The 23,788-nt window shown below is 43.8% G+C and overlaps 1 protein-coding gene across 8 annotated transcripts in view; it reads right to left on the minus strand.

Moving 5' to 3' along the window:
• Window positions 1-23,788, minus strand: part of ASIC4 (acid sensing ion channel subunit family member 4) — a 277,599-nt gene that overhangs the window by 80,456 nt on the left and 173,355 nt on the right. The window contains exon 1 of one of the 8 annotated variants that reach the window (XM_034433793.3): window positions 18,722-21,339. The exons of 4 other annotated variants lie outside the window; for them this stretch is intronic. In XM_034433793.3, the coding sequence (XP_034289684.2) occupies window positions 18,722-19,297 (576 nt within the window). In that variant the 5' untranslated portion in view covers window positions 19,298-21,339. Of the gene's footprint in view, window positions 1-18,721; window positions 21,388-23,788 lie in introns of those variants that run through there. 3 more of the 8 variants (XM_034433792.3, XM_087883786.1, XM_087883783.1) reach the window with 3 other exon arrangements.

Raw genomic sequence — 23,788 nt, forward strand, 5'->3', positions numbered from 1 at the left:
TTAAGTGTAGTTACTTGTTGATATTCTTAGTAGGATCCATCTTATTTACAAAACAAAGTGTGTGCAAACTTCTGAATTTTCCAGAATTCTTCTTCAGGCTGATGTTACCCTTCCCCCTTGAAAAAAAGGAAGTGGAAGAAGAAGGAAAATGTTTACATCAATTAGGCTGGATATTTAAAGCCATTACATTTATACAGTCAAATTCTGAAGTGCAGCAGCTGAGTGAACCTAAGTCACCTTAAGAATTGACAATATCACATGAGAATGGACATTCAAAGCATCCCCATTCCTTATACTACATATTCACTTTGAAACCATTGTCGGCAGAAATTACAACTATAACATGTTTGCACAACCAACTACTGTATGTTTAAAGGATTTTGCCAACCTGCATGATTGTAACTACAGGATATAAAATACATTATCAAGATAGAAAGCACAGAATTCTAGACACTAGGTTCCACCTGATTATTCACCAATTCTACTAGATATTGTTTATTTTTTTTTCCTGTTGTTTCAGTGGCTAAAACCAAAACTGGTTTTCAAAATGTTTTTTTTAAATGCTCCCAAAAAATTAAAAATGCACATCTTAACATATTTTCCTAAAATTTATAATTAATCCCATTTAAAGAATGTAGCTCTCATCTTAACAATATTTAGAATGCTATGAATTTCAAAACACCTGTCTGCAAAAAGGCATTAAGGAAGAAGCACAATTTATTTCAAAAAGTGTGGATAGAATGTGCTAAGTGTAAACAATTGTGGGGTCCTTCGTGCTATCTGAACTTGGTTGTTTGTTTGTAAATATTTCACTACCTCATTAGGTAATGTCTTCAATATGAATGAGTGTGATGTTTGTTTTCTGCTTATAGACATTGTTCGGGTGTTGGTGATTTTATCCTTGGTAGTTCCTTGATTAGGGTACTATTTTCTTCTTGATGGTATGGTGTCAACCCCTGCTTATATTGACAATTGGGTGAACATTATTTTGTCAAGTTTGCTGGCTGTCTTAAGCTAGTCTTCACCAAGCCATATAAACAAGAGTATTAGTGTAATATAACTCAACTGCCTGCTATTATGGTTAAGACTAGCTATGGTTAAAGAAACTCACTGCCAAGTAAGAAGGAATCCACTGCAGCACCATTATTGCCTCTCTGGCTGGTGTGCAGAACTACAAACAACAAAAACAAAGGAAGTAGTGAGTGTTAAATAGAGTCCCAGGGGAAGGGAAGAGGGAAACAGATGGGAGGATGGCTACCAGGAAAGCAATTTTCTCAAAAGTTCTCCTGACAAGTCTTGAAACTAAAAGCTTTTAAGAAAATTAAGTAGCGTGTGAGATAGGATCAACAGCCCTCTCCATTTTAGGAGCAACTGATTACAAGATAAGATACAAAGGACAAGGATCTATGGTCATCTTCATCCCAGAAAGAAGTAAACACTATGTGTTAGAAAGATCTGATTTCAATAGCAACTGAGAGATATGGTGTGTTGGGGAGGGGGAAAATACACGTTTACCTAGGACCATTTGAAGCAGATCATTGGGAGCTTTCCCCAAAGGACCCAAACAAATTGGGAAAGGGGACAATGAAGCATCAGATTGAGCGTAATGCCTGTGCATGCAGGTGCAGACACAAGGATAAAGCAATCCTTTAAAGTAAGAGTTATGATTGGCTATATATGTATAACAGTGCTCCCGCTCAGGAAAAAGATTTAAGTTCTTGTGGCTAGCCCGCTGAAAATGTCAGATCAATGGGCTGCAGCTGTTGAAAGGAGCTGAGATGTTTGGAGTAATTATGGAAAGGAATAAAGAGGAACAATAACAACCTAGAAAATTAGCTTCAGTCGGTATATGTAGAAGTAAATGGCATCTTTACATACGTAATTCTCTTGCACAGCTTTGCCAGGCTTTAGGAAGGAAGGAAGGAAGGAAGGAAGGAAGGAAGGAAGGAAGGAAGGAAGGAAGGAAGGAAGGAAGGAAGGAAGGAAGGAAGGAAGGAAGGAAGGAAGGAAAGAAGGATATAGAAGGGCAGTTGAACATTAGTCATGGGGATGTGTCATTTCATCAGGAGAGGCCTTTCTGATGCCAAATGTTTTAGCCTTTTGGTTCATAAGAGAGGACTTATTTTCTTTGTGGCTCAAGGCAATGCAATGCTTTCCCAAGAAAGTACGGTACATTTGGCCCTGACTGTCCCCGTGTTTAGCAAAATGGCAAAAACTAATCTCTTCTGCCAAGTGTTTAGCTGCTACACTGATTTTAATTGACTTGATTTTAATTTTGATTGGAACTGTATTGCCTTTATTGTTGCATTTAATATTTTGTAATTTTTTTTTATTTGAGAACTGCCTTGAGTGCTTATATACTGGTAAGCAGAAAAGCAGGGTATAAATTTAGTAACAATAAGAATGCAGCAATAGTATTAAAATATCAATTTATGCAAGAGACAAAGGCAGGATAAAACTGCTATAGGATAATTAAAGAGAAAAAAACAAACAAACTAGTGAAGGTAAGGGAAGGTACTACCTTGAACTGGAACAACTTTAACAAGACTTTGATTTTCTAGAACAATGAGAAAGGAAGAGTTTAAGCCAGAATGTATCAGACAACTGACAACAATAAAAATAACTCAATTGTCATAGGCCAGTGGGTGATATCACAAAAATGTCCCAATCTCCCACGAAGCCAACGTCTGACTATTATGGGGCTTCAGAATTTGCCCAGATTCTGAATTTTAGTGACTACAATTCCATTTCAGAATAATTCATAATCTACCTCATTCTAGGATGCTTTTTAGACAAGGAGCAATGGCAGTTTGATCACATTCAGAATAGAATTTGTTCATGTCAGGAAGCTAGCTTTTCCAGATAATCAAATCACTCTATTTATTTATTTATCTAGCAAATTTATACGCCCGCCCATCTCACATAATGTGTCTGTGGGTTGCATACAGACAGAGCAACAATGAAAACAAAGTAGACAATCTTAGAAAAACTAAACATGGATCAAAATAACAACATGAAATAGCCACATCATTTGGAGTTTTAGACCCGCAATTATTTTAGGTTCATTTGAGGTGGGGTGGGGTGGGAGGAAGAAGGAGGATTAAAGAACAAAATATGACAACCGACAATTTTAGGTCCTTTTGTTTTTGTCATTAACATTCTGGGATCAGGTTTACATCTCTCCTTCCATCTTCTGTTGTCAAATTCTCTCAAGAAGGTTCCTGCTGCCATCAGAGAACTCAAAGGATAATGTGATATCTGGGTCAGTGAAAATTGTGCGAAGGTCAGAATAATTCTCTCTTGGAATGCCCTCTTCCACATGAAGCCATCCTGCCCTTCTCCTCATTGCGTATAATTGCCAAGGTGATAGGAACCACAGCTCTCCTTACTTTTTCATTATAGTCCCTAAAGATTCCACCTAAGAATTTTCACATTTCCCAATGGAAGTAAGCAGTAAGATCTAATCTCCCTATTTCTGATTGGTTTTATATGTTTTTATAACACAAAAAGAAAGGGGGGTTACAAAGAGCTGCAGTCTTAACTGAAATAGAAAGACAGGATATTTTCATTCATTAAATTGTAAATATTGTTTCGCTCTTCAAAAAACAATCCTACGAACACATTTCTCATGTATTTCTTTTAAAGAAACCTGTATCCAGTGGTGAAATCCAATTTTTTTTACTACCGGTTCTGTGGGCGTGGCTTGGTGGGCATGGCAGGGGAAGGATATTGCAAAATCTCCATTCCCACCTCACTCCAGGGGAAGGATACTGCAAAATCCCCATTCCTCCCCACTCCTGGGGGAAGGATATTGCAAAATCCCCATTCCCACCCTACTCTGGAACCAGCCATAGGTGGTATTTGCCGGTTCTCCAAACTACTCAAAATTTCCACTACTGGTTCTCCAGAACCTGTCAGAACCTGCTGGATTTCACCCCTGCCTGTATCCCAGGTAAAACTGATGCAAGTCATCCCCAGAAGTCAGGTAATACATTAAAAAAAGGGGTTCTCATTTTGGGTGACAACAGAAGCAGTGTAAACATTCCTCAGAATCCTTTCACGTGTGAGGCTTCTAGATGGGGAGTGGTTGCAGATGGGACCATCATGGCCTGAAGAAAGCTAGGTAAAAATAAATCTACTATTATCTACAGTAACTGAGATGGGTAACTCTCCTTTCATCCTATCCAGTTGTCTTGGAAGTAGCGTCTATGCAGCATTTCAACTAACAGAGTAGAAGGGTCAATGAATAGCCAGACTGAGGGAGGGGCTAATGCAGAGATAGAGACAAACTGAGATGCTCAGAGAATTCTCTCTCCTTTGCTATTAAATTAAGTCTAGTTAATGTTACAAGTTTAAATCCAAACCTATTTTGCACTGAAGGGGAAAATGGGAGTATCAGACAACTGACCATTGATCAAATATTGACATTTTGTGAAGTGAGCACCCTATGACATTCTGAATTCCTTAAAGGAAAAGTGGATATCAAATAATAAGCGAATACATGTAGATGATAGTTCCATAATGGAATTATTTGAAGGGATACAATGCGATCACATGGATGAATCCTGAGTTGATGACCAATGCCTGGGAATGCTGAGTATACCATTATTGAAAAGCAGGGTATCAATATTTATTATCATAGATATAAAGTCTATGTGTTTTATAGGTACAGTACATACGGTTCACGTTATCACGTACGTAAAAGGATAACATGATGGAGAATAGGTGAAGCATTCAAATGATGCTAGGTACTTCTATAAAAGGGACGTGATGGTTCAGTGGCTAAGACACTGAGCTTGTCGATCAGAAGGTCAGCAGTTTAGCGGTTCGAATCCCTAGTGCCGCGTAATGGGGTGAGCTCCCGTTACTTGCCCCAGCTTCTGCCAACCTAGCAGTTCAAAAGCACATAAAAAGTGAAAGTAGAAAAATAGGGACCACCTTTGGTGGCAAGGTAACAGTGCTCCGTGCGTTTTTGGGGTTTAGTCATTCCGGCCCCATGACCACGGAGATGTCTTTGGACAGCGCTGGCTCTTCCGCTTTGAAACGGAGATGAGCACCGCCCCCTAGAGTTGGGAACAACTAGCACGCATGTGTGGGGGAACCTTTACCTTGAGCTTTTTACTTCTATAAAATCCCTGATAGCCTAGCAGAAAATAAGAGAACATGTAAGATATAGGTGAGGCCAATCAAATTCAATTCAAGCCTTTATTGTCAGAGTACAACATGTGTACAATGAGATTGGCTGATCAATTTAATTACGTTTATACAAACTGTTCTGTTCCTTGAGATGAGAAATGTTAGTTTTTAGTATTTATACACAATTATATTTCCCAAAGAAAACATCACAGGCATGGATCCTATATGGATCATCAAAGGGAGAATTGGGGAAAAGTCACTGTTAACAGTAATGCTTTTCCTGCTACCCTCTTTGTTTATATATGCAGCAAATAAAGCTTCTTCCCTCTGTCTGAAGGCCATGAGGTGCCTTCAGAAAACATTAGTCATTATTATTAGTCTGATCCTGAAAATGGTTTTCTTGAATAGGGTTTGAAGGATCGTGGGTGGAATGTATGCTACTGAACCTTTATTTCCCTAATATTGGGTAATATGACATTCTGTGGCTTGTAAATGAGATTCCCTGATTCTGCACAATGTGCATTCAATAATGCCCTCCTTTGCATATGTCTTAACCATGGGCTGCCAAAGCACCAAAACTCTACACAACCTAAATGAAAAAAAAAGAAGGAAGAAAGAAGAGAGAAGAATATAGACTAGCTAGCTAGGTTGTGGCATGACCTTTTGGCCTCTTGTTATCTTGGTGCTGCACGTTGCAAGAATGTTGGAAGACTCCAGCAATTTGTGTTTCAGAATGGGGGAGGGAACACAATTTTAAACAATTATTGTTTTTTCCACCTGACTGCCTGCAAACTTGTTAATTTTTCCCCTTTAATGTGTGAAAATGAAGACAGCAGCTGCATGGAAATGAATTACCCTCTTATCCCCAGGCTCTGGCTGGTGTTCAGAGTACGCAGGCCTCTAGCACAATCATGGCCTTCTATAAATAAAGCCCAGTATCTCATCAATGGCAGAACAGCCGTGCTTTATAGAGTCGTGTGACATAAAACCGTCCCTCTTTACGGCCCTCAAATCATTTGCGTCATTTAGTGCAGCTCTGTAAACCTTCTGTTCTGCACAAAATGCTGTGTGGAGTGCTTAACGGGAGACACGCCGCCACACACTCAGTTCCAGAGATTTGGGGGGACCCTCTAATTCAGAGACGTGCTTGCCTCCTATGCATTTACAAGTTGTGATACCTTGCACCAAATTCCATCCTGAAAGAATGGAAGCCCCAAGTCCAAAAATTCAGCCCACAGTTGCAGCTGGGAATATTTGGCACAAAATTCTGTGTGATACAGATACACTCTCAGAAAACATTTCTCAATGCCTCCCCCCCCCCCACAATTCTCCCAGATGACATAGACACTATTCATTCTCCTCTGAATCAGGTAAGGCTTGGGGACACTTTCCTGTTCCCAGTTTCTTCTGCATTCTCTCTGCTTCTGTGAGAATCAGCCATAGCTCAGTGCATTTTAAGGCCATCATATAGTTTTCTTTAAAAGAAGAATATTCATGAAAAGAAGAGTGATACATACATACATACATACATACATACATACATACATACATACATACCCAAATGATTTTAAAAAATCCACAAAAAGCTAATATTTAAAGGGTTATTAACTTGCACTTTTATTATTTGATAATAAAATTACTTGCACAAGAGCCCTTGGCCAGAGAGAAGATAAAAGGTAACTTTCCCACTATGGAGTTGCTTATTGGTAACTGGCATTTTTGGCAACTGATTTTCAGTCCATTTCCTAGTCACCAATAATGCGTGCCTATTGCCTTCTAATAGATTACAGGTATCTTATTTGGGAAGCTTTAATATGTTATTTGAGAAGCAACTTGGTATAGTGGTTAAGGCACTGGGCTAGAAATCAGGAGCCATAGGTCTCCTGCCTTAGGCACAAAGCCAGCTGGGTGGCCTTGGGCCAGTCCGCCCTAGGAAGGAATAGAATAACAGCATTGGAAGGGACTTTGAAGGTCTTCTAGTCCAACCCCATGCTCAGGGAGGAAGTGCAAAAGAAGTGCAAATGCAAAAAAAATTACATTAGTATTAGTATACAGGTAGTCCTCAATTTACGACCACAATTGAGCCCAAAATTTCTGTTACTGAGACATTTGTTAAGTGAGTTTTGCTCCATTTTATGACCATTCTTGCCACAGTTAAATTAATCCCTGTGGTTGTTAAATTAGTAACATGGTTGTTAAATGAATCCGGCTTCCCCATAGACTTTGCTTGTTAGAAGGTTACAAAAGGGGATCACATGATCTCAGGATAATGCAATCGTCATAAATATGAATCAGCTGCCAATTTTGATCACACGACCATGGGAATGCTGCAGTGGTCAGAAGTGTGAAAAATGGTCAAAAGTCACTTTTTTCAGTGTCATTGTAACTGAGTGGTCACTAAATGAACTGTTGTAAGCTGATGACTAAAGTATAGTATAGTATAGGGTAGGGTAGGGTAGGGTAGGGTAGGGTAGGGTAGGGTAGGGTAGGGTAGGGTAGGGTAGGGTAGAGTAAGGTAGAGTAGGGTAGAGTAATCTGCACCAATCTTGCACAATTGAACAAACTTTACTTAATTAGTCTTGAGTTAATGAGGAAATTACACAAAAGTCATGAATCATTCCCCACTCACAAGACCATGAACATTAACAGTTCTCCCCTAAAACCTCACACATGACGTACAATATTTTAAAGCCAACATCACCCAGTTGTTGCAAGCTTACTTCCCAGAATCATGGCATGTGTATATTCCCACTGCATGTTTTTATAGTACAGCAACAGAATGAGAATAGTTTGTTTTATCTTACAATGCTATTAATCACTCAGCACTTAAGGGAAACAAACTATGGAGACTTGTCTCATATGATCATCACTTCTTATAATAAGACCACCATGAGGTTTAGATTCCATACGCGTCTGACATTTATTTCATTCTCACTCTTTTAAACCAAGGATGTAGACCTATGTTTCTACCAAGCTCATCTTCTCTTGGATGCAGTGGTTGTCTGCTGGCTAGGACTGACTCAAAGCAATGGAGGATAGGTCCAGAGTGGATAGCCATTTCCTCTTGTTGTTGTTTCTTTTTCTAACCATGTTTCTTTTTCTACCCGCCTCTGAGTCATACCAGCTTCTTGAGACAGAACAGATTATTCTTGCCAGAGGTCTGGTCACTTGCTTTGAAATTAGGCTGAGGTTGTCAACCTCTATTTTACACATTCCAATAGCATTGTGGAATAATGTCACAGAATTATAAAAGATAATAAATAATTATCCAAATCGCAGAGAAACACAGCAGGATTAACTTATGGCTAGTGTTTCATTATGACTAATCTAATGCTATTAATTGGTTCGAATTACAGCTGGAAACCACTGTCCTTTCAAAATGTTTCACGTTTCTCAAAACTCCTATAAATTTCTCAAGGGCAAGACTCCCTCTTAGCAGTGACAGTATTATTGCTTTAAAAAAAACCCAGTGGAGGAATTCTGTCTGCTGTGTTCCCTTGGGATTTAGCTGAAATGGGGGAAACACAAGAAGGAATAGGAGAGATTTGTGGAATGAACGCTCAGACACATTCCTTGGTCACCTCATAATTAAGTAACTGCAAAAATACCACACGGGTCCATGGGAATTTCTCTAAAATTATTTTCTCTTTTGAAAAGACAATTAAGCAAATTGTCTTTTGTCAAACCGAATAAAAATTGGTAGAGTAAAATGTGGAAGAATGTCTCTATCTGGCAGTGGTTCAAACCATTGTTTTGGTGTTACATAAGAAATGAGTTACAAAGGGGTTGAAATATTCTTTCTTCCATTCATCCACTAACTCAAAGTGCGATTTTCAGTCTTTGTAGGACCAAGGCAAATGATGGTTTCAAATCTGAAAGGACAAATCAAAATATGCTGCAAACCAGGAAAGAAGGGGACACGAGAAAAAGAGAAGCAGACAGGTCTATGTAAGCCCCAAACCCTTTAAAGCGAAGTTGTAGGTGCTCCATCACTGGAGGTTTTTAAGAAGAGATTGGACAGCCACCTATCTGAAGTGTCTCCTGCTTGAGCAGGGGGCTGGACTAGAAGACCTCCAAGGTACCTTCCAGCTCCATTCTGATTCTGAAATCACAGGTTAGCAATACATTCTGATCCAGTTCAGATGAAAACATTGCTCCACTCTACCTTACTCCATGCAAAAATACATGACTGGAAGGAAAATACATTTCTGTCTGCTCTAATCCCTTCAAGTCCTGGTTGGGCTTAAATAAATGCACACCATCTTTCACGGCATTCACTCTGGCAGTTCCCAAAATTACTCATCCCACATATGACAGAGCCATTGCCAGTCCCCTCGGATACGCTCTGAGCACCTGCCATTGTGACATGGCAAGTTGCGAAAAAGGAGACTGAAGTTTTAAAAAGGGTAGATCTTTAATGGGCAATAAGTGCCCTCTAGCTTCACTGGCTGTGTATTTTTTTTCTTTTTTTTCAATTCCCGAAGTATTGTGAAGGGATATCATTTTCCAATTTATCTGGAAGTGGCTCTCCATCACTGTTTCCCTACACTGAAAAGAAATGTACCAACTCTTTGACCAAGTAGTTACTGTTCTCAGCCATGGTGTTTTTATTGTTCTTTTAAGAGAGAAACAGCATGTTGTCCATCCTAAGAAGCTTTTCTGGCATTTGACATATACTAAAGTGACCTAACAGAAGATACAATGACAGTGTTTCTGTAACCTGAAGCCTGTGGCCTTGACCCCAGAAGGCAGCCATCTGCCAAGAGAAAAGGCCCTCTATGCCCTCCCTTGGCAACTGGAAAGAGACAGGGGTGAGAAATGGCTGGGAGTAAGCGAGCGAGTGAGCAAACTACCCAAACTGCCAAGCTAGAAAGTGATCCAGGGAGCAACCTGGTCTATTTCCATGGACTTTCAAAAGCCATGTTGGGGCCAAAAGAACACTTCTTGTGAATAGAAGAGGACCTATGCAGACATTATCTGGACTTCTCGGATTTTCACCTTGTAAAAATAAAACAGTGAATTGACAGAAAGTAGATACTGTGCACTCCTAATTTTTTCCTACTTTCTGGGCTTGGGGCGGGTGTTGGTAACTTACAGTCTCTTGCAAGCTGCATAACTACTCTCAGATCCAAGGTCTGGTAATAGTTCAGCAATATTGGGAGGGATTTAAGTTGTTGTCTTTTGATTTAGGACCAAACCAAACCAAACCAAACCAAAACCAAAACCAAAACCAAAACCAAAACCAAAACCAAACCAAACGTCAACTAAGTGGACTATCACTCAGTCCAGAAAACCCCCAAGCCATAAGTCCTAAACCAAGTATAATTCCTAGGGAAATCAGAAGGAGTCTGATGCCATTCTGTTAAGAAAACAGATTCTATCTGTAGGTGAAATGGGAGGTCCCCAGAGCTAAAACATAATTCAACAGACCTCCAAAGATTTCAGAGTAGTTTTATTCCGCTTGTAGAAAATCACAAAGTATACTTTTCCTCAGAGAAATTTCCCTGAGGAGTTTAAGGGAGAATCAAACTGGGGACCTTTTCAGTGGCAACCTAAGCTTACCAGTTTTCCTGTCGCCTGACTGATTCTTCCTCAGTTGTAGGTATTCCCACGACAGCACAATTTAAGGTCTGGCAATTATGGGAAAGGCAAGAGACATCAGCTCCAGGCTAGAGCTTCAGGTTGCTTCTTGTCCCCAACGGGTGGGCAGGTAAACACAGCTGCATAGGGCTACTTCCCTCAAAGAGGGAACAGAAAGAGTAGCATCAAGGAGGCTCCTTAGGCCTAGTACTCATATACGCCCTGATAGTATTACAGACAGGCTTATTAAGTGTGTAATATTAAATTAACCCAGATAACAGCATAAGAGCTTTTAAAGTCAATTCATTAAATATAATTAGGAAGATAGCTTTTTTATGTATGGCAGCAATCTGATCTCAATCATAGGCATGGAGCTATGCCTGCTGGCATCTCTGCTCTTGACTGTGCTTCTTTCTGGGCTGGGCAAATGTTCTCAAGCAAGGATTCACTCTTTGCCAATTCCTTTCTTAAGACCCTGTTTGGAGTAGTGGTTAAACTACCAAGATAAAGACCATGAAACTGTGAGTTTCACAAAGCCAACTGGGTGACTTGAGCCAGTCACTCAATGGCAAACCACTTCCAGAAATGTTTCCATGAAAACTTCTGGGACTAGTCCAGTCGTTGCTAGGAATCAACACTGACTCAAAGGCACCAAAAACTTGTAAGCCAAAACTCATAGCCAATCCAGGATTTCTCTGTGGTCTTTTTCTTGGATTCCTTGTGGAATCTCAAGATCAAGTATCTCTTGTTCTATGCCTGAGATTTCTCCTCCATGTGCGGTTGCGAGTAAGGAAAACAGAATGGAGAGGCAAGGGCAAGGGCCTCTTCTATTCTGCTGTCATGGACAAAGACTTGGATCCTTGCCCAACAGGGCATATTCTAACCCAGCTTACATATGTCCTGGAAGAAAAATGCCCCAACATTTCCAGCCAACCATTTCGCCCCCTCTCCTTGGAAGTTAATGAGGCTTTTGGTCTCCCAAGGCTGGTTGCGCTCCTGCCCTAGTTAATTAACTGCTCCTGGGGAACAATTCATATCTGTCAGGAGATGGGGGCTATGCCAGCTTTTAACTCCGCAGAGGTGGGGGAAAGAAAGGGAGAGCCCAGTCAGTTCCATGCAGCTGCAAGGGAAGTCTCTTGAGAGCCTTCATCACTTACATTTTTGCTAATCCTAAACTGGACATGGGGTGTATCTCCAAAAAAATCCATCAAAATCTCAATGATATTGTGAAACCCATAGACTACTGTTGTCTATGGCAGTTACTTTCCTGGTTGTCCAGAGAGAAGTGCAGGCTCTCAATAGCAGCAAACTTCTTTGCAATTAGGTTTTCCATTGCCTTATGGTATACAGAAGAAGGAAAGGCCTACGCATAATTAGAAAGTCAATTAAGAAAACTCAAAATAGCATACTTGTTCTTCAGCCTCATGCAGGGTTCAGACAAAGCACTTTAGTCCTTCCTCCTCAATGGATTAACCTTTAGAGCAGGGGCCTCCAAACCTGGCAACTTTAATTCTGGGAATTGAAGTCCACAAGTCTTAAAGTTGCCAAGTTTGGAGGCCCCTGCTTTAGAGCCATGAACAGGAATAGGAACAGGAATAGGGTGCATTCAAAATAAGGCAGAGTTTGAAAATACGGTGGCTGGGACAGTAGCCTCACATCTGTCACAGCGTTCTTCAGCAGAGTCCACATCAAGACCTCACAATGCATCTATCGACAGCCTGCTAGAATACAATTGCTGCCAGAGATGTATGAAATAACAAGGAAATCAAAGCAACTCTCCAATGACGAAGATGGGATACCTTCGTTGTAAAAGCTGTTTTCTGTTAGGAAGTCTGGGGAAGCTCTAGGCTGCACAGGGCTTTCCTGGTGATCAGAATCAGAAGCTGAACATTCCCTACCCAGAAAGGACCTTTGCAGAGAAGCAAAATTGATTAGTTGAGCTGAGCAAGGGGGTGCAGAGGCCTATAGGCTACATCAGCTCCTGGGACTGGTTACTTATTCAGATGCTTTGGACACAGATCCCCTCTCTTTGTTGGTTGCTTATTAGCATTTTCCAGCCTGCGGGCAGCTCTGATGGATGGAGCACAGCCTTCTCTCACTGCAGAGCCAAGACTAGGCACCTTTCTGCGGCTACAGCTTTGCTCCGATGCCTTTCGCTCTCTCCTTCCCGCCCCAATTCCTAAATAACTGAGTGGTGGCTTAGGGGCAGATAAGGTGCAGCCTCTAGTTATAAGGATGATGGCCTCTTCACCTTTTCTTTCCTGCAAAATAATGGCACGTGTGAGGCTAATGAATTAGTCTGATCCGGCAAGACCCAACAACTGTCAGAAGCGATTGACTGTGGAGCCAAACAAGAACAAGGCAAGAATTGCAGGGAAGGGAGGAAACATAAAGAAAGCGCAAGCCATATATATATCCTTGCCTCCTATGCTAAAAGAAAAAGCTCACTTGTTTGGAATTGCCACTTGCTGACTCTACAGCCAAACAAGCTATTAAATGGAACTATTGTGGAGTAATTGGAAGATTTTATTAATTTACGTCATTCTGTGACTGAATTCCAATCAAAGAACCAAGTAAAGTCTTTGAGAAGAAGAATGATCAGGCTTGAATAACCAGTGGTACATGCTTGCAAGTGTGAATAAATGCAGGTACAGAAATGAGTTGCACAGCACAAGAATTTAGGGGTGTTCAAAACATTATTGTTTAAAGGCTAGGAAGAGTAAGAAAAAAACCCCACATTTCTAACCTTTTACTTTAAACACAGAACACTGAATGTTAGAATATGTTAACAGTATAGCCATGCAATCACATTAATCAATGAATACATTGTAGATCTTAATTGCAATTGGAACTCATGTAATTGTCTTAGGATGGAGACAAACAGTATGTGTGGTAGGATAACAATGTATTGTGGCTTAAAAAAATTTTTTTTTATGCTTAAGAAGCCTTCAAAGAATGGACAGATTCATGCTGTACATCTGATGAAGTAGACTTGATGCTGCAATAAAATGTTATTATATTAAATAAAATGTATACAAAATATAATACTCCTATAAAGTGACATGCAGCACCTTGCCATTTTTGCTAACATCTTTTGCAGCACTCATCTTCTGGAATATGTCTCTCTATGAACCCAAGATTGAGACATGAACTTGGATTAATCAGATGCTTTCGATCTTGTAAATCACTTCTGGATTTTTAACAGAAAGTGGTATATAAAATTTTTAAGTAAAATAATTAAATGTTTACAGGACTAACGTATCTCAGTGGATAATTATGTGAGTAAATTTGCAGGGGATTCAGGAGAGAGAAGAACGTATGTTGTCCTGAATTCCCAGAGAAAATGGAGAAATAAATATGAAATGGAAAAGCAGACCTTCATGATGGGATGCAGAGACATAAGGGCAACTGACATCAATATCAGTTTTTGCTGATATAGGTTAACAAAATACTTTTTCACAAATCTAGACAGAGGAGACAATGAAGCAAATGTGGCAATGCAAAATTTACTGATGTAAACTCTTGAAACAATCAAAGCCCTGGACAAAAATCTGTGGTTATATTAAATGAAAGAGATTGCAGAATGGTGAAGAGGACAAAGGATTCACACAAGAGAGATAGGTTGACATACAGCAGACTGTTCCCACTTCCATTTCTCCCCCCTCCCCCAAATATGACAGGAGAGCAACAGGTTCCTCTGAAACCACTTTGCTAGAAAAACCCAGGCCAGGGGCCACATGAAACTGAAGTTGCCCAATCTGCCCGATCTAAGATTCTTTGAGGGTGATTTCCTCTAGGCAACCGGTGTCTTTCTCCGGCTTGAAGGAATCAATCTGCTCATTCCTCCTAACTATCTATCATCGTCTGGACTGCCCATGGGCTCCTTTTCTCACTTTTCCTTCCATTATGCAGGCTGTGTTAAGGAAATGGATTGCGGTGCTGCCTTCAAATAGTGGTGGCCAAGGAGCTGCACAAATGGGCAAGCAGGAGACAGCAGATGGAGGGGGAGGCAGAACAGGAAACTCATTTACCCAGAGTAAAAATAGGCTGGAAAATGTGACATTTATTAAGTACAATTGTGGAAGAAAGGTCATTGCCAGCCCCAGCATCAAGATGGGGTGCCGCTGATTATACAGCTGGGGAATGAGGCAGCAAAGCCAGGCTGAACAACAGCAGCTGGGGAGGTGGGGGAGGGCAGGGAGAGAAACAGAAATGTATGTGTGTTTGGGTGTTGCTGCTGTTGTTGGTTTGTTTGTTTTTTGTGGGGGGGGGTGCTTCAAGCCTAAAATGCACCAGCAGTGACTCTTGCTGTTCCACATGAGATACTTCAGTATAATATCTGCCTACACCCTCTCTGACTGATCCACCGTCTCGGTCTTCAAGCTCCAATCAAGACGTTGCTTAAGGAAACCCAAGCAAAGAGACCTACTGCATCACCATTGACTTCCTTGGAAATTCTGGAGAGCACAATCCTTTAACTGGTGGCTTTCCTCTGTCAGAATCGCAGCCCTCCTTGCTTTTCAATTCAAGCTCTCGTCCAACCCTTTGGACACCATTGCAAACCTGTCTTGCGGAATTAAATAGTTCCAGCATATTCCTCACTTCCATACACACCCCCATTGTGGCTAGATGTCGCATATCCCAGATGCTTTTCTTTCTCCCCTCTCATGGCCTTCAAATACCAAGGTCAAAGAAACAGGATGCAAAGGGGAAAGTGGCGATCTACCTCACAACCTCTTCCAGGGAGGGAGGTAAGACCAGCGGCATGAAATCTAAAAAGAAAACAATTGCCCTTGCCAAAGAACCTTTGACATTGACTCCATTTTTTAAGAAATACATTAGCTTCCCCTCCAAGTGCTGGAAGTGGAATCCCTGCAGAGCAGATGCCAGCTGGGTAATTGTTCTTTTGAGTGTGCACACTTGGTGTGGCTGAGCTTATTTCCTCCAGCACATCTCCATAAAACTTCATTTGCACTTTCCCCTTTACCACTTCCTTGTGATCTGCCGTGATAGCCTCTCCACCTTGTATCTGTGAGAGGCTTTGTACTCCAGCATTCCATCGAGGAAAAATGCAGTCTTGCCCCAATGGGAAGCAGACTGCTTGTCCTGTAAATACGATGGCCACTGAGTAGGGGTGGAATGCTCCTATTTAAGAAAATGAGTAATGTGAAGTTCAGATCCACTCATAATACAGATGCTTCCAGGGCAAGAAATCAAGGTTAGAAAACATACACATTTGGTAACAACCAAAACAGCTGGCTGGAAAGTGTTGCAAACTGATCCTGAAGGGGTTAATGGCTAAACCAAATGGTTCGCCTGTGATCCTTGCTGCTGCACAGGGACTGGGACAGGATGAGACCAAAGCAGAACACTTCCCTCAGCTAATGCATGGCTGCCAGGGAATCTCCTCTCCAGTAGAATACAAAGAACCAATTGATTTTCCCGGCACAGACCAAACAGCAGTTGGTGTGTGAGAGTGTGGGGGGGGGCAGAGGGGGGAGGAAGGACCCTGCTTAGCACAGTTTGAGGAGTCTAAGCCACTGAGTTCACGCACAGATGCATTCACAACATCACCAGGAAAGAGGAGGTGCAGGGTAAGTGGTTGAGGACTCCCCTTCCGTAGCCGTTCATTCCCCATGCATCTAAAGAGATCAGGCGGCCAGCGTGGCTCAGGAGCGGGCAAAGCCCGCTAAGATTTACTACACAGGCTGGGCTTTACTGCACACAAGATGCTTACGCTGGGGAATCTTCCCAGCGGCTCTTTAATTTGCCATCCCATAAAGAATGTGAATTTGTGACGCTAAATAGAGGGAGATCATTTACCAAGCACAGCTCTTACTTACAGGTTCTTTAAAGGGGATTCATCAGGAGAGGCAAAGACTGGTGCAGCCGTCAGCTTAGCAGTGAAGTGGTCACAGCGACGGTAAGTAGCAGAAGCAGCAGCTGCGCTTCTTCCGAAGGGAAGCTGGACCCTTTCAGTGATCTTTCTGTACCTTGCTACTAGATACATACTCATCTTCCCCATGCCTTACACCTGTTATTTCTATTCATGGCCCTCCCACTCCAAAGTAACCGAGAGCCAAATTTAATACTACAGCTAGAATGGCCAAAAAAGTAAAGGGAATCTCTCGTCCCCATATCCTCCTACCTGTCCTCCTAAAGCCACTCATTAAACGCCATGTCTTTGGCACACGGATTCCATGGATGGGACATACCCTTCCCTCAACAGCTTCCCACAACACGCAATGCCCCCAGAACTGCACAAGTCTTCTGCTGCATAAGAGCAGACATTAGTTCTGAATCAGACATTTAAATCTCAGGGCCAAAGGACACCTTATTTAAGGAGAACCATGACTAGATTTCCTAATAATAGTGTTGGTTGGTTGTTTCATTGATTGATGGTGTTTTAATGAAATGCAGCCTTAGGAACTGCCAATTTCTCTGGACCGGCACTTGGGAAAGAAACGGAGACTTAATTCATTGCATCAAGGAAAGAAAAAAAGAATAAACTCCTTCCTGATCGACTGTTGGCCCCATAGAGGGGAAATGCACGCCTGAGAATTTCCTTTGTGGGACCAACAACAGCTGGATTGAAGGGCAGATCTAAACCAGGAAAACAGAACTGAGAGGTGTGTTAAACACCCTCTCGGTCCTCCTCTCTCAAACTGCTGAAGAAATTGGCAGACTCTGTGGTTGCATTTCAAGAATAACAACCATTTCAAGTAAATAATCAGGAGATCCAGATGCAAATGTGAAGCCTGAGGAATTGGGATGGTGGTGGTCTGAGCGGGCAGGGCTTAATCTGACTAATATGCAGTTTGTGCAATTTCACCTCAGTATTTTGATGGCAGGCTACAGAGCAGAATTCATACTTCGTATTGCTGGTTCTTTCCAGCAATAGGGGTTCTGACACAGCTTACATGAGGCTCATGCAACCAAGCACTTTAAACAACCATTGATAACTCTGGACCAAAGTTGTCATCTATCTTTAGCCAGCTCCTGCCTTGTATTCCTCTGCCAAATCTGACATGCACTTTCATAGCTCAGACTTTGAGACCAGATGACAACAGCAAGCAGGAGCCTAGAAGCTGATCTTTGACCCACCTAGTATGTGTGCTTATTATGCATAGGCATGGGTCATTTTCTCCCCATCTCTCCATTTATATTTCTTCTTGTTCGGCACACTCCTCCTTTTAATACCACCCCCCCACCCCCCGGCAACACGCACACGGTGATCAGAAGGCAAAGCAGTCTCCCATGTCCGCAGGAGAGAAGCAGCTCATTTCCAGAGTCATTATGGTCTGAAAAGGGTCCCATCAGGTATTCCGCCCGCTCAGCACATTTATTTCCCCAAACCACAGCGGGGATTTGTGATTTTCAGACCCAATATCAAGCAAGCACAGGGCTGGCTCATTCCACCCAGTAGGAAGCTTCTCAGATAATGCAGTCAATACCATGCCAGAACGTGCCAAGAGAGAAGATGGCAGAGTGACTGCCATGCCACCTTGGCCTGGAAAATGCCACTGCTACAATGGGCACTGAACTGGGAGTACAGTTTGTTTGAAACTGGGAAAAGCACTTAAGGAGCAGAAAAATGCAGGAATCCCTAAGCGTATTCAGTACCCATCTGGGCATCTCATATCTTTAAATATCTGAGACCTTATGGTCTTCCCTTGTAATTTACAGGATTATCAGCTCTTGCTTCCTCACTCTCAGTGGCTATCTATTAAAACAAAGTAAGAGTTATCCAGGATGTTCCTATAATGTCCAGCCTGCTTATGCCTAGGTCATCCTTTTTTTCTTTCGTATATTATCTCATGCATATTTCATCCAGTGTCCCAAGTTCCCAGATGTTCGGGTAGCACTTGTACCAAATCTACTCTTCTTTTTCAGACTGATACTTAAGATGCAACCTCAGCCTTGATGTAAACTTGGATACTGACAAGACATTAATGCCAAAAAAAAAGCACAAGAAGAACACGGGGAAGTCAGAACAGATACTCACCACTGTGAAGTTTTCTGCAGAGCAATTCTCACCACTAAAGCTGCAGTTCTTCAGCATGTCATCAAGTTGATGCCCAGTGCGGTTGACAATGTCACCCATGTCTGGGTCAGGGTAGAGCAGGTCAGAGGCCTTGTGTCCATCACGGTCCTTGGGTGGCAATCCAGTCATGTTGGCTAGGTGAAAGATATCGGCGTCTGTAAGCGCCGAATGACGGAAACGGTTGATGTTGCAAATGGTGACGGCTGGGAAGACCATCTTTTGGGTAGCCTCCTCGCCCAGGGTGGTGACATGCGGATGCTCCAGGTAGAAGAGTGCTGACCGAGCTGCCTGATACAAGAAAAAGGCCAAAGAGGCCACAAATGCAAGTGCCCAGAGGGCCTGCCGGACCCCCAGTTGCCCTGAGCGGCAAATATGAGCCAGGCCGTGCAGGGTGCTGGTGCCAGCAAAGGCGGCCAGGTCAGGATGGTGTGGCCGGCTAGGCTCCTCTAGCAAGCTCTCCTTGTCCCCTTCCTCTTTCGCCGCCTGCTTCTCATCCTCCTCTGCAAATTTGATTTTGCAGACAATCTCAATCGGCATCTGTGCCGAGGCACCAGGCAGCACGCTACCTCCCCAGTGAGGGGAGGCAGTGGAAGCCTGAGGTGCCCCGCACCGGCCGGTTACCCCTGGCTGCTGCAGGACGCCCCTAAATTAGTAAACCCAACCAGGGAGGAGGAGGAGGAGGAGGACGACTGGGGAATCGGGCCCCAGTCTCTCAGAAGCTTCTGAACGCAGCTTTCCTCTTGTCTCACTAGTGATCTTCTGGTGCTTCCGTTTGCTTATCTGCACAAGCCCAGCTGTCAGAGCTGCCCGCCGCTCCCTGTGCCGCTGTGTGTGCCGCTCCTCTGCACGCCCGGTTAAGACCCCACCAGATACAGGCAGCATTTAGGCATCATGTGCTAATAAAATCCAGGGGATACTTAATAATTCAAGGCATGTCAACATTATTTCATCCTCATTTTTTTTTTTTTGAAAAAAAAAAGAAAAAAAGCAGGGTGTAGTGGGGAGAGCTAGCGGAAGATAGAAGCCAGAGCTTGGATTGCCAGAGCCACCACTCCAAAGTGCTGCTAGAGCCACTTGTTTGAATCACTCGCAAGCTGGCAAAGTCTATGCCAAGGAAAGGAGCAAAGGAACCAGAGATCGAGGCTGCCGCTGTTGCTGCTGCTGCTGCTGCTGCTGTCGGCTGCGGGAGCTTCTCAGACAGACTCCCTGGCTCTCACTCCGTGCCTGACACCCACTTCCTCCGGGGAGTCCCTTCAGGTGCCCAAAGCAGCTGCCCGGCTAATTCCTCCTACCTTCCATCTCCGCGGACCTTCCGACGCCTCCTCGCCAACGCCGAGGAAGAAGAGAGGAAAAGTTGAGAGGGACGGAGACGGGCAGGCAGGAGCTCCTCGCGTGTCGTCGGTTGGTACCGGGTCCAATGGACAGCGGCGGCACACACGACACCCACCCCCCCGCACCCCCCCCGCAGGCTCCAGAACTGTCTTAATTGGAGAAGGAGCGGCGGAAGAAGGAGAAGCGGAAGCGAGGAGGAGACGCCCCCTCCTCCTATTGATCCCGCTCCCCACGGAACAAACAAGAGGCAAAAAGTGAAAGGCTTATTGATCGGCGGGAGGGAGCGCAGCTGCCGGGGATTAGGGCACGCGCGAGCGGGCGGGCGAGGCGGAGGAGGCGAGCGCTTTCCGAGGCGAATGAACGCCGCGCAGCCGGGACCACGGCACTGCCCAGACCCAGGCTGCAGCGCAACCCCCTTCCCTGCATCATCGATCCCCTTCCCTCCCTTGGCTTCGGAGGCACTTTAATTGCTTTTCCAAACGGATTGGAGTTCCTCCCACCCGGCCTGCCTGACAAGTAGGAATCCAGGCTGGGGAAACCCACCAGCAGCTGCAGTTGGCGCGGGACCAGAGCTCGGAGCGCTCCGGCCCGCGTGATGCACTAGAGGACGCCCGTGGGGCGGGGTGGGAGAGCCGGGCAGGGCCGAGGCGGAGGAGGAGGAGGAGGAGGGCGCCGGCAGGAAATGCAGGCTCGCCAACCACGCCAGCAGGTGTTGTGCGGAGGCGAGCGGGAGGGCGCAGGCAGGGTTATCCCGGCTGGCTTAAAGTTCTGGGAAGGCGACGCCCGCCTTGCTCCGAAGACAGTCGGGCTCAGGCCGCAAAGCGATGGTCGGTCTCGACTCTGCGAGGGAGCTTCCAGGCGCCGGCCAGACGAGTCCAGACGGCAGGCCGCGGTCTTTGGGGCGCTCCCTCACGGAGGTGTTCCAAGCTTGGCTATACTGAAGGCTTCGGCGCGCAAAGGCCGTGGACGGGTGCTCCCTGCTGAGGAGAGGTCCTCCGACCGACCCACCGACCCTCCGTTTGGGGGATCGGCGGGGTTTTCGGCGGCCCATGGTGAGAAACCGCCGCTACGGCAGGAAATGTGCTGCTGCCGCCGCCGCCGCGCTCTCGTTCCCAAGACCGCACTCCGAAATCCCTTCTCCCTCGGCGGTTTTGCCTGTCACCGCGAGCTTCCCTGGGCGGCAAGGCCCGATGTCAACTCCAAATACGGCCGAGGAGCTCGTTCGCCCGTCTTCCAGCCCTGAAATCGCCTTGCAAGGAAAAGATGCACGTCCCTGCGGGTGAAGATGGAAGGATAAGTCCCTTCTGGACAGGAAGCGCTAACCGATGCCCAGGGCGGAATGCCAAGGTGGCTGTGTCCCAGCGGGAAAGGGGTGGAGGTGGAAGTGGCAGAAAATTAGGAGAAGGGCAGGGAGTTTCTCAAATGGAGCTGGACGATCAGCGTTAAGGAGTAGGGAAGTCAAAAATCAGGGAGAGGATCCGGCCATTGTAGTGCCAATTTCAAAAGGCACCACGCCTGCTTCGCCTCGCCATTGTGCACAGTGCAAAAGTTGTACACTGAAATACTGGTAGTGGCAGACCAAGTGGTTGTGGCTGAAGTCACTTTAAGATCTTTTTCAAAACTGTATGCTGAGAGTATTTGAGACACAAATACTCTCAGCCTCACTCTTAAGTGTCAGTTGTTCTTGATTCCAGATTATCAAAGTCTAGAATAATAAAAGATTTGTTGCTTTAATTTCTGAATGCTTGCTACTGACCTAGGAATCTTACCTTAATCTAAGTTATATATTACTTGTACACACAGCAGGCTGACCTTGGTCTTTACACTAGGAGTAGCAATGTTATTGATGGCTGGGAAAGTGTACCCTTTTCCTCTGCTCTTTTTGGTGGCTGGAGGCTGCAGTGGTAATCAGGCAAGTAGATGGGTCTACTTTTTTTTCCCTTTAAAATACATTTACAACTTTAGATAGACTAAAATCACCGAAAATTTAATCATTTTATTTCTTTGGATTTTCACCACAAATCCTAATGTTCATCAATTTGCCAATTTTGGGAGTGGCGAAAGTGTTTGAAGCTTGACTGATTACAATACCAATACCCATCACCACAGTTCCACTGAACTTTAGTATTCCAACCATATTAAGCCAATTAAATTATGTTCTCAGGGCTTCCTTCAATCTCACATCTATCTTTTTGATCTATCAATTGACAGTTCCAAACATCTCACTGAGTTAGGAAACTCATAAAAGACCATTTCCATCATCTCTTTCTCTCTTTTAAGACTTCCCTCTATCTTTGCAAGCAAAATATCCTTAAGCTACAATTAAGACACTAAGCAAAGTAATATACACAAAGACAATGCAAGGAACTTGGGGGCTGTGAAACAGAGTTTGGAACAGACTCCTTACTTGTGCCAGTAGCTTCAGAATTGCATTAAGACTGAACAAATGATGCTACAGGACCAAGAATCACTTCACAAATTCTGCACAAACCAGAAAGAAGACACTTTATGGAAAGCTGAAGCTGACATTAGCTCTTTCATGAACATATCTCTATAATATGCATGTTACATTTAAGAAGTTGCAGTATTTACAATTGGGCGTTTAAGATTCTGATGAAACAGCCCTGGATTTGTTAGCAAAAAGATGAATTTTCCAGAGCATGGCAATAGAGGTCTCTCAGTAACAAAAGCATTACAGTATCTGCTTGAAAGTCATAAATGTGCCCCGCCTGCCATCAACTGTGATTTATTTTTTCCCAGAGTTCCCAGACAGGCTTGTTCAACCTAGTGCCTCCAGAAATATTGGAATTATAATACTCAGAATTTCCAGTCATGCTGGTTTGGAATTCTGGAGTAGTTGTTCTGGGGGGTACAAGGGGTACAAGCTGAAGAAACTTGGGCTAAAAGAGTGATGCATCAGGGAAGAAAACAGCTGGTGAGAAGACTTGTCTCTAGTCAAAGGAATAAATTCCATCTACATAGCTTTTAAACCTGACTACAATCACTGGGTTCCCTTTGCCTCTGAAAGATCCCTTATGCTGACTCAGGGAAACATCCCTCCCTCTTCAAGGCACTGGCCAAGGGCAGCACTAGTGAGAGCCAGCAGGGAGCTTTCTAAGCTGTGGCTCTAGGCATTGTGCCATCTTGGATCTGGCACCACCTCCACTTTCTAGGTCCTCTATCCTAATTCAGACCCAGCCAACTGCATGCCCAGCCACATGTTTAGAGAAAATAAAATTTGGACTCATGTTAATTTTAATCTACTTGAAGAGACTGTAAAGCCCAGCTGGGTTAAAGCATGAGTTTTATGTCAAGCAGTATACCCTGAACTTGTGGCAGAGAGGAGGGGGCTGGTGCCCTTCCTATGATGCTTGTTATAGCAGCCAGGTCAGGCTTACAATGAGGGTGACAGGAGCACACTGCCTTTGGGAGATCTGGGATGACAAGATGTCCAGTCCAATTACACATGTGCCATCAAAAGATCTGGGGCAGCCTCATGGCTGGTTCCTCTGCAGTCTGTTCAGCTTCTTGAACGTAGAAGGATAAGAAGAAGCAACATCTGGGATTTGGATGGCTGGAAGCAGAAAGGACAGTGAAGAAAGAATGTGGGATGTAACCACATCTTACACCAGCCGCAATAGTGAGGCAATGGGACATCCATACACTCATATCTGCATCACAGCTATGTTACTAGAC

Source organism: Pantherophis guttatus, chromosome 1 (assembly GCF_059756535.1).
Source record: "Pantherophis guttatus breed Tessera chromosome 1, ASM5975653v1, whole genome shotgun sequence".
Lineage (NCBI taxonomy): Eukaryota > Metazoa > Chordata > Lepidosauria > Squamata > Colubridae > Pantherophis > Pantherophis guttatus.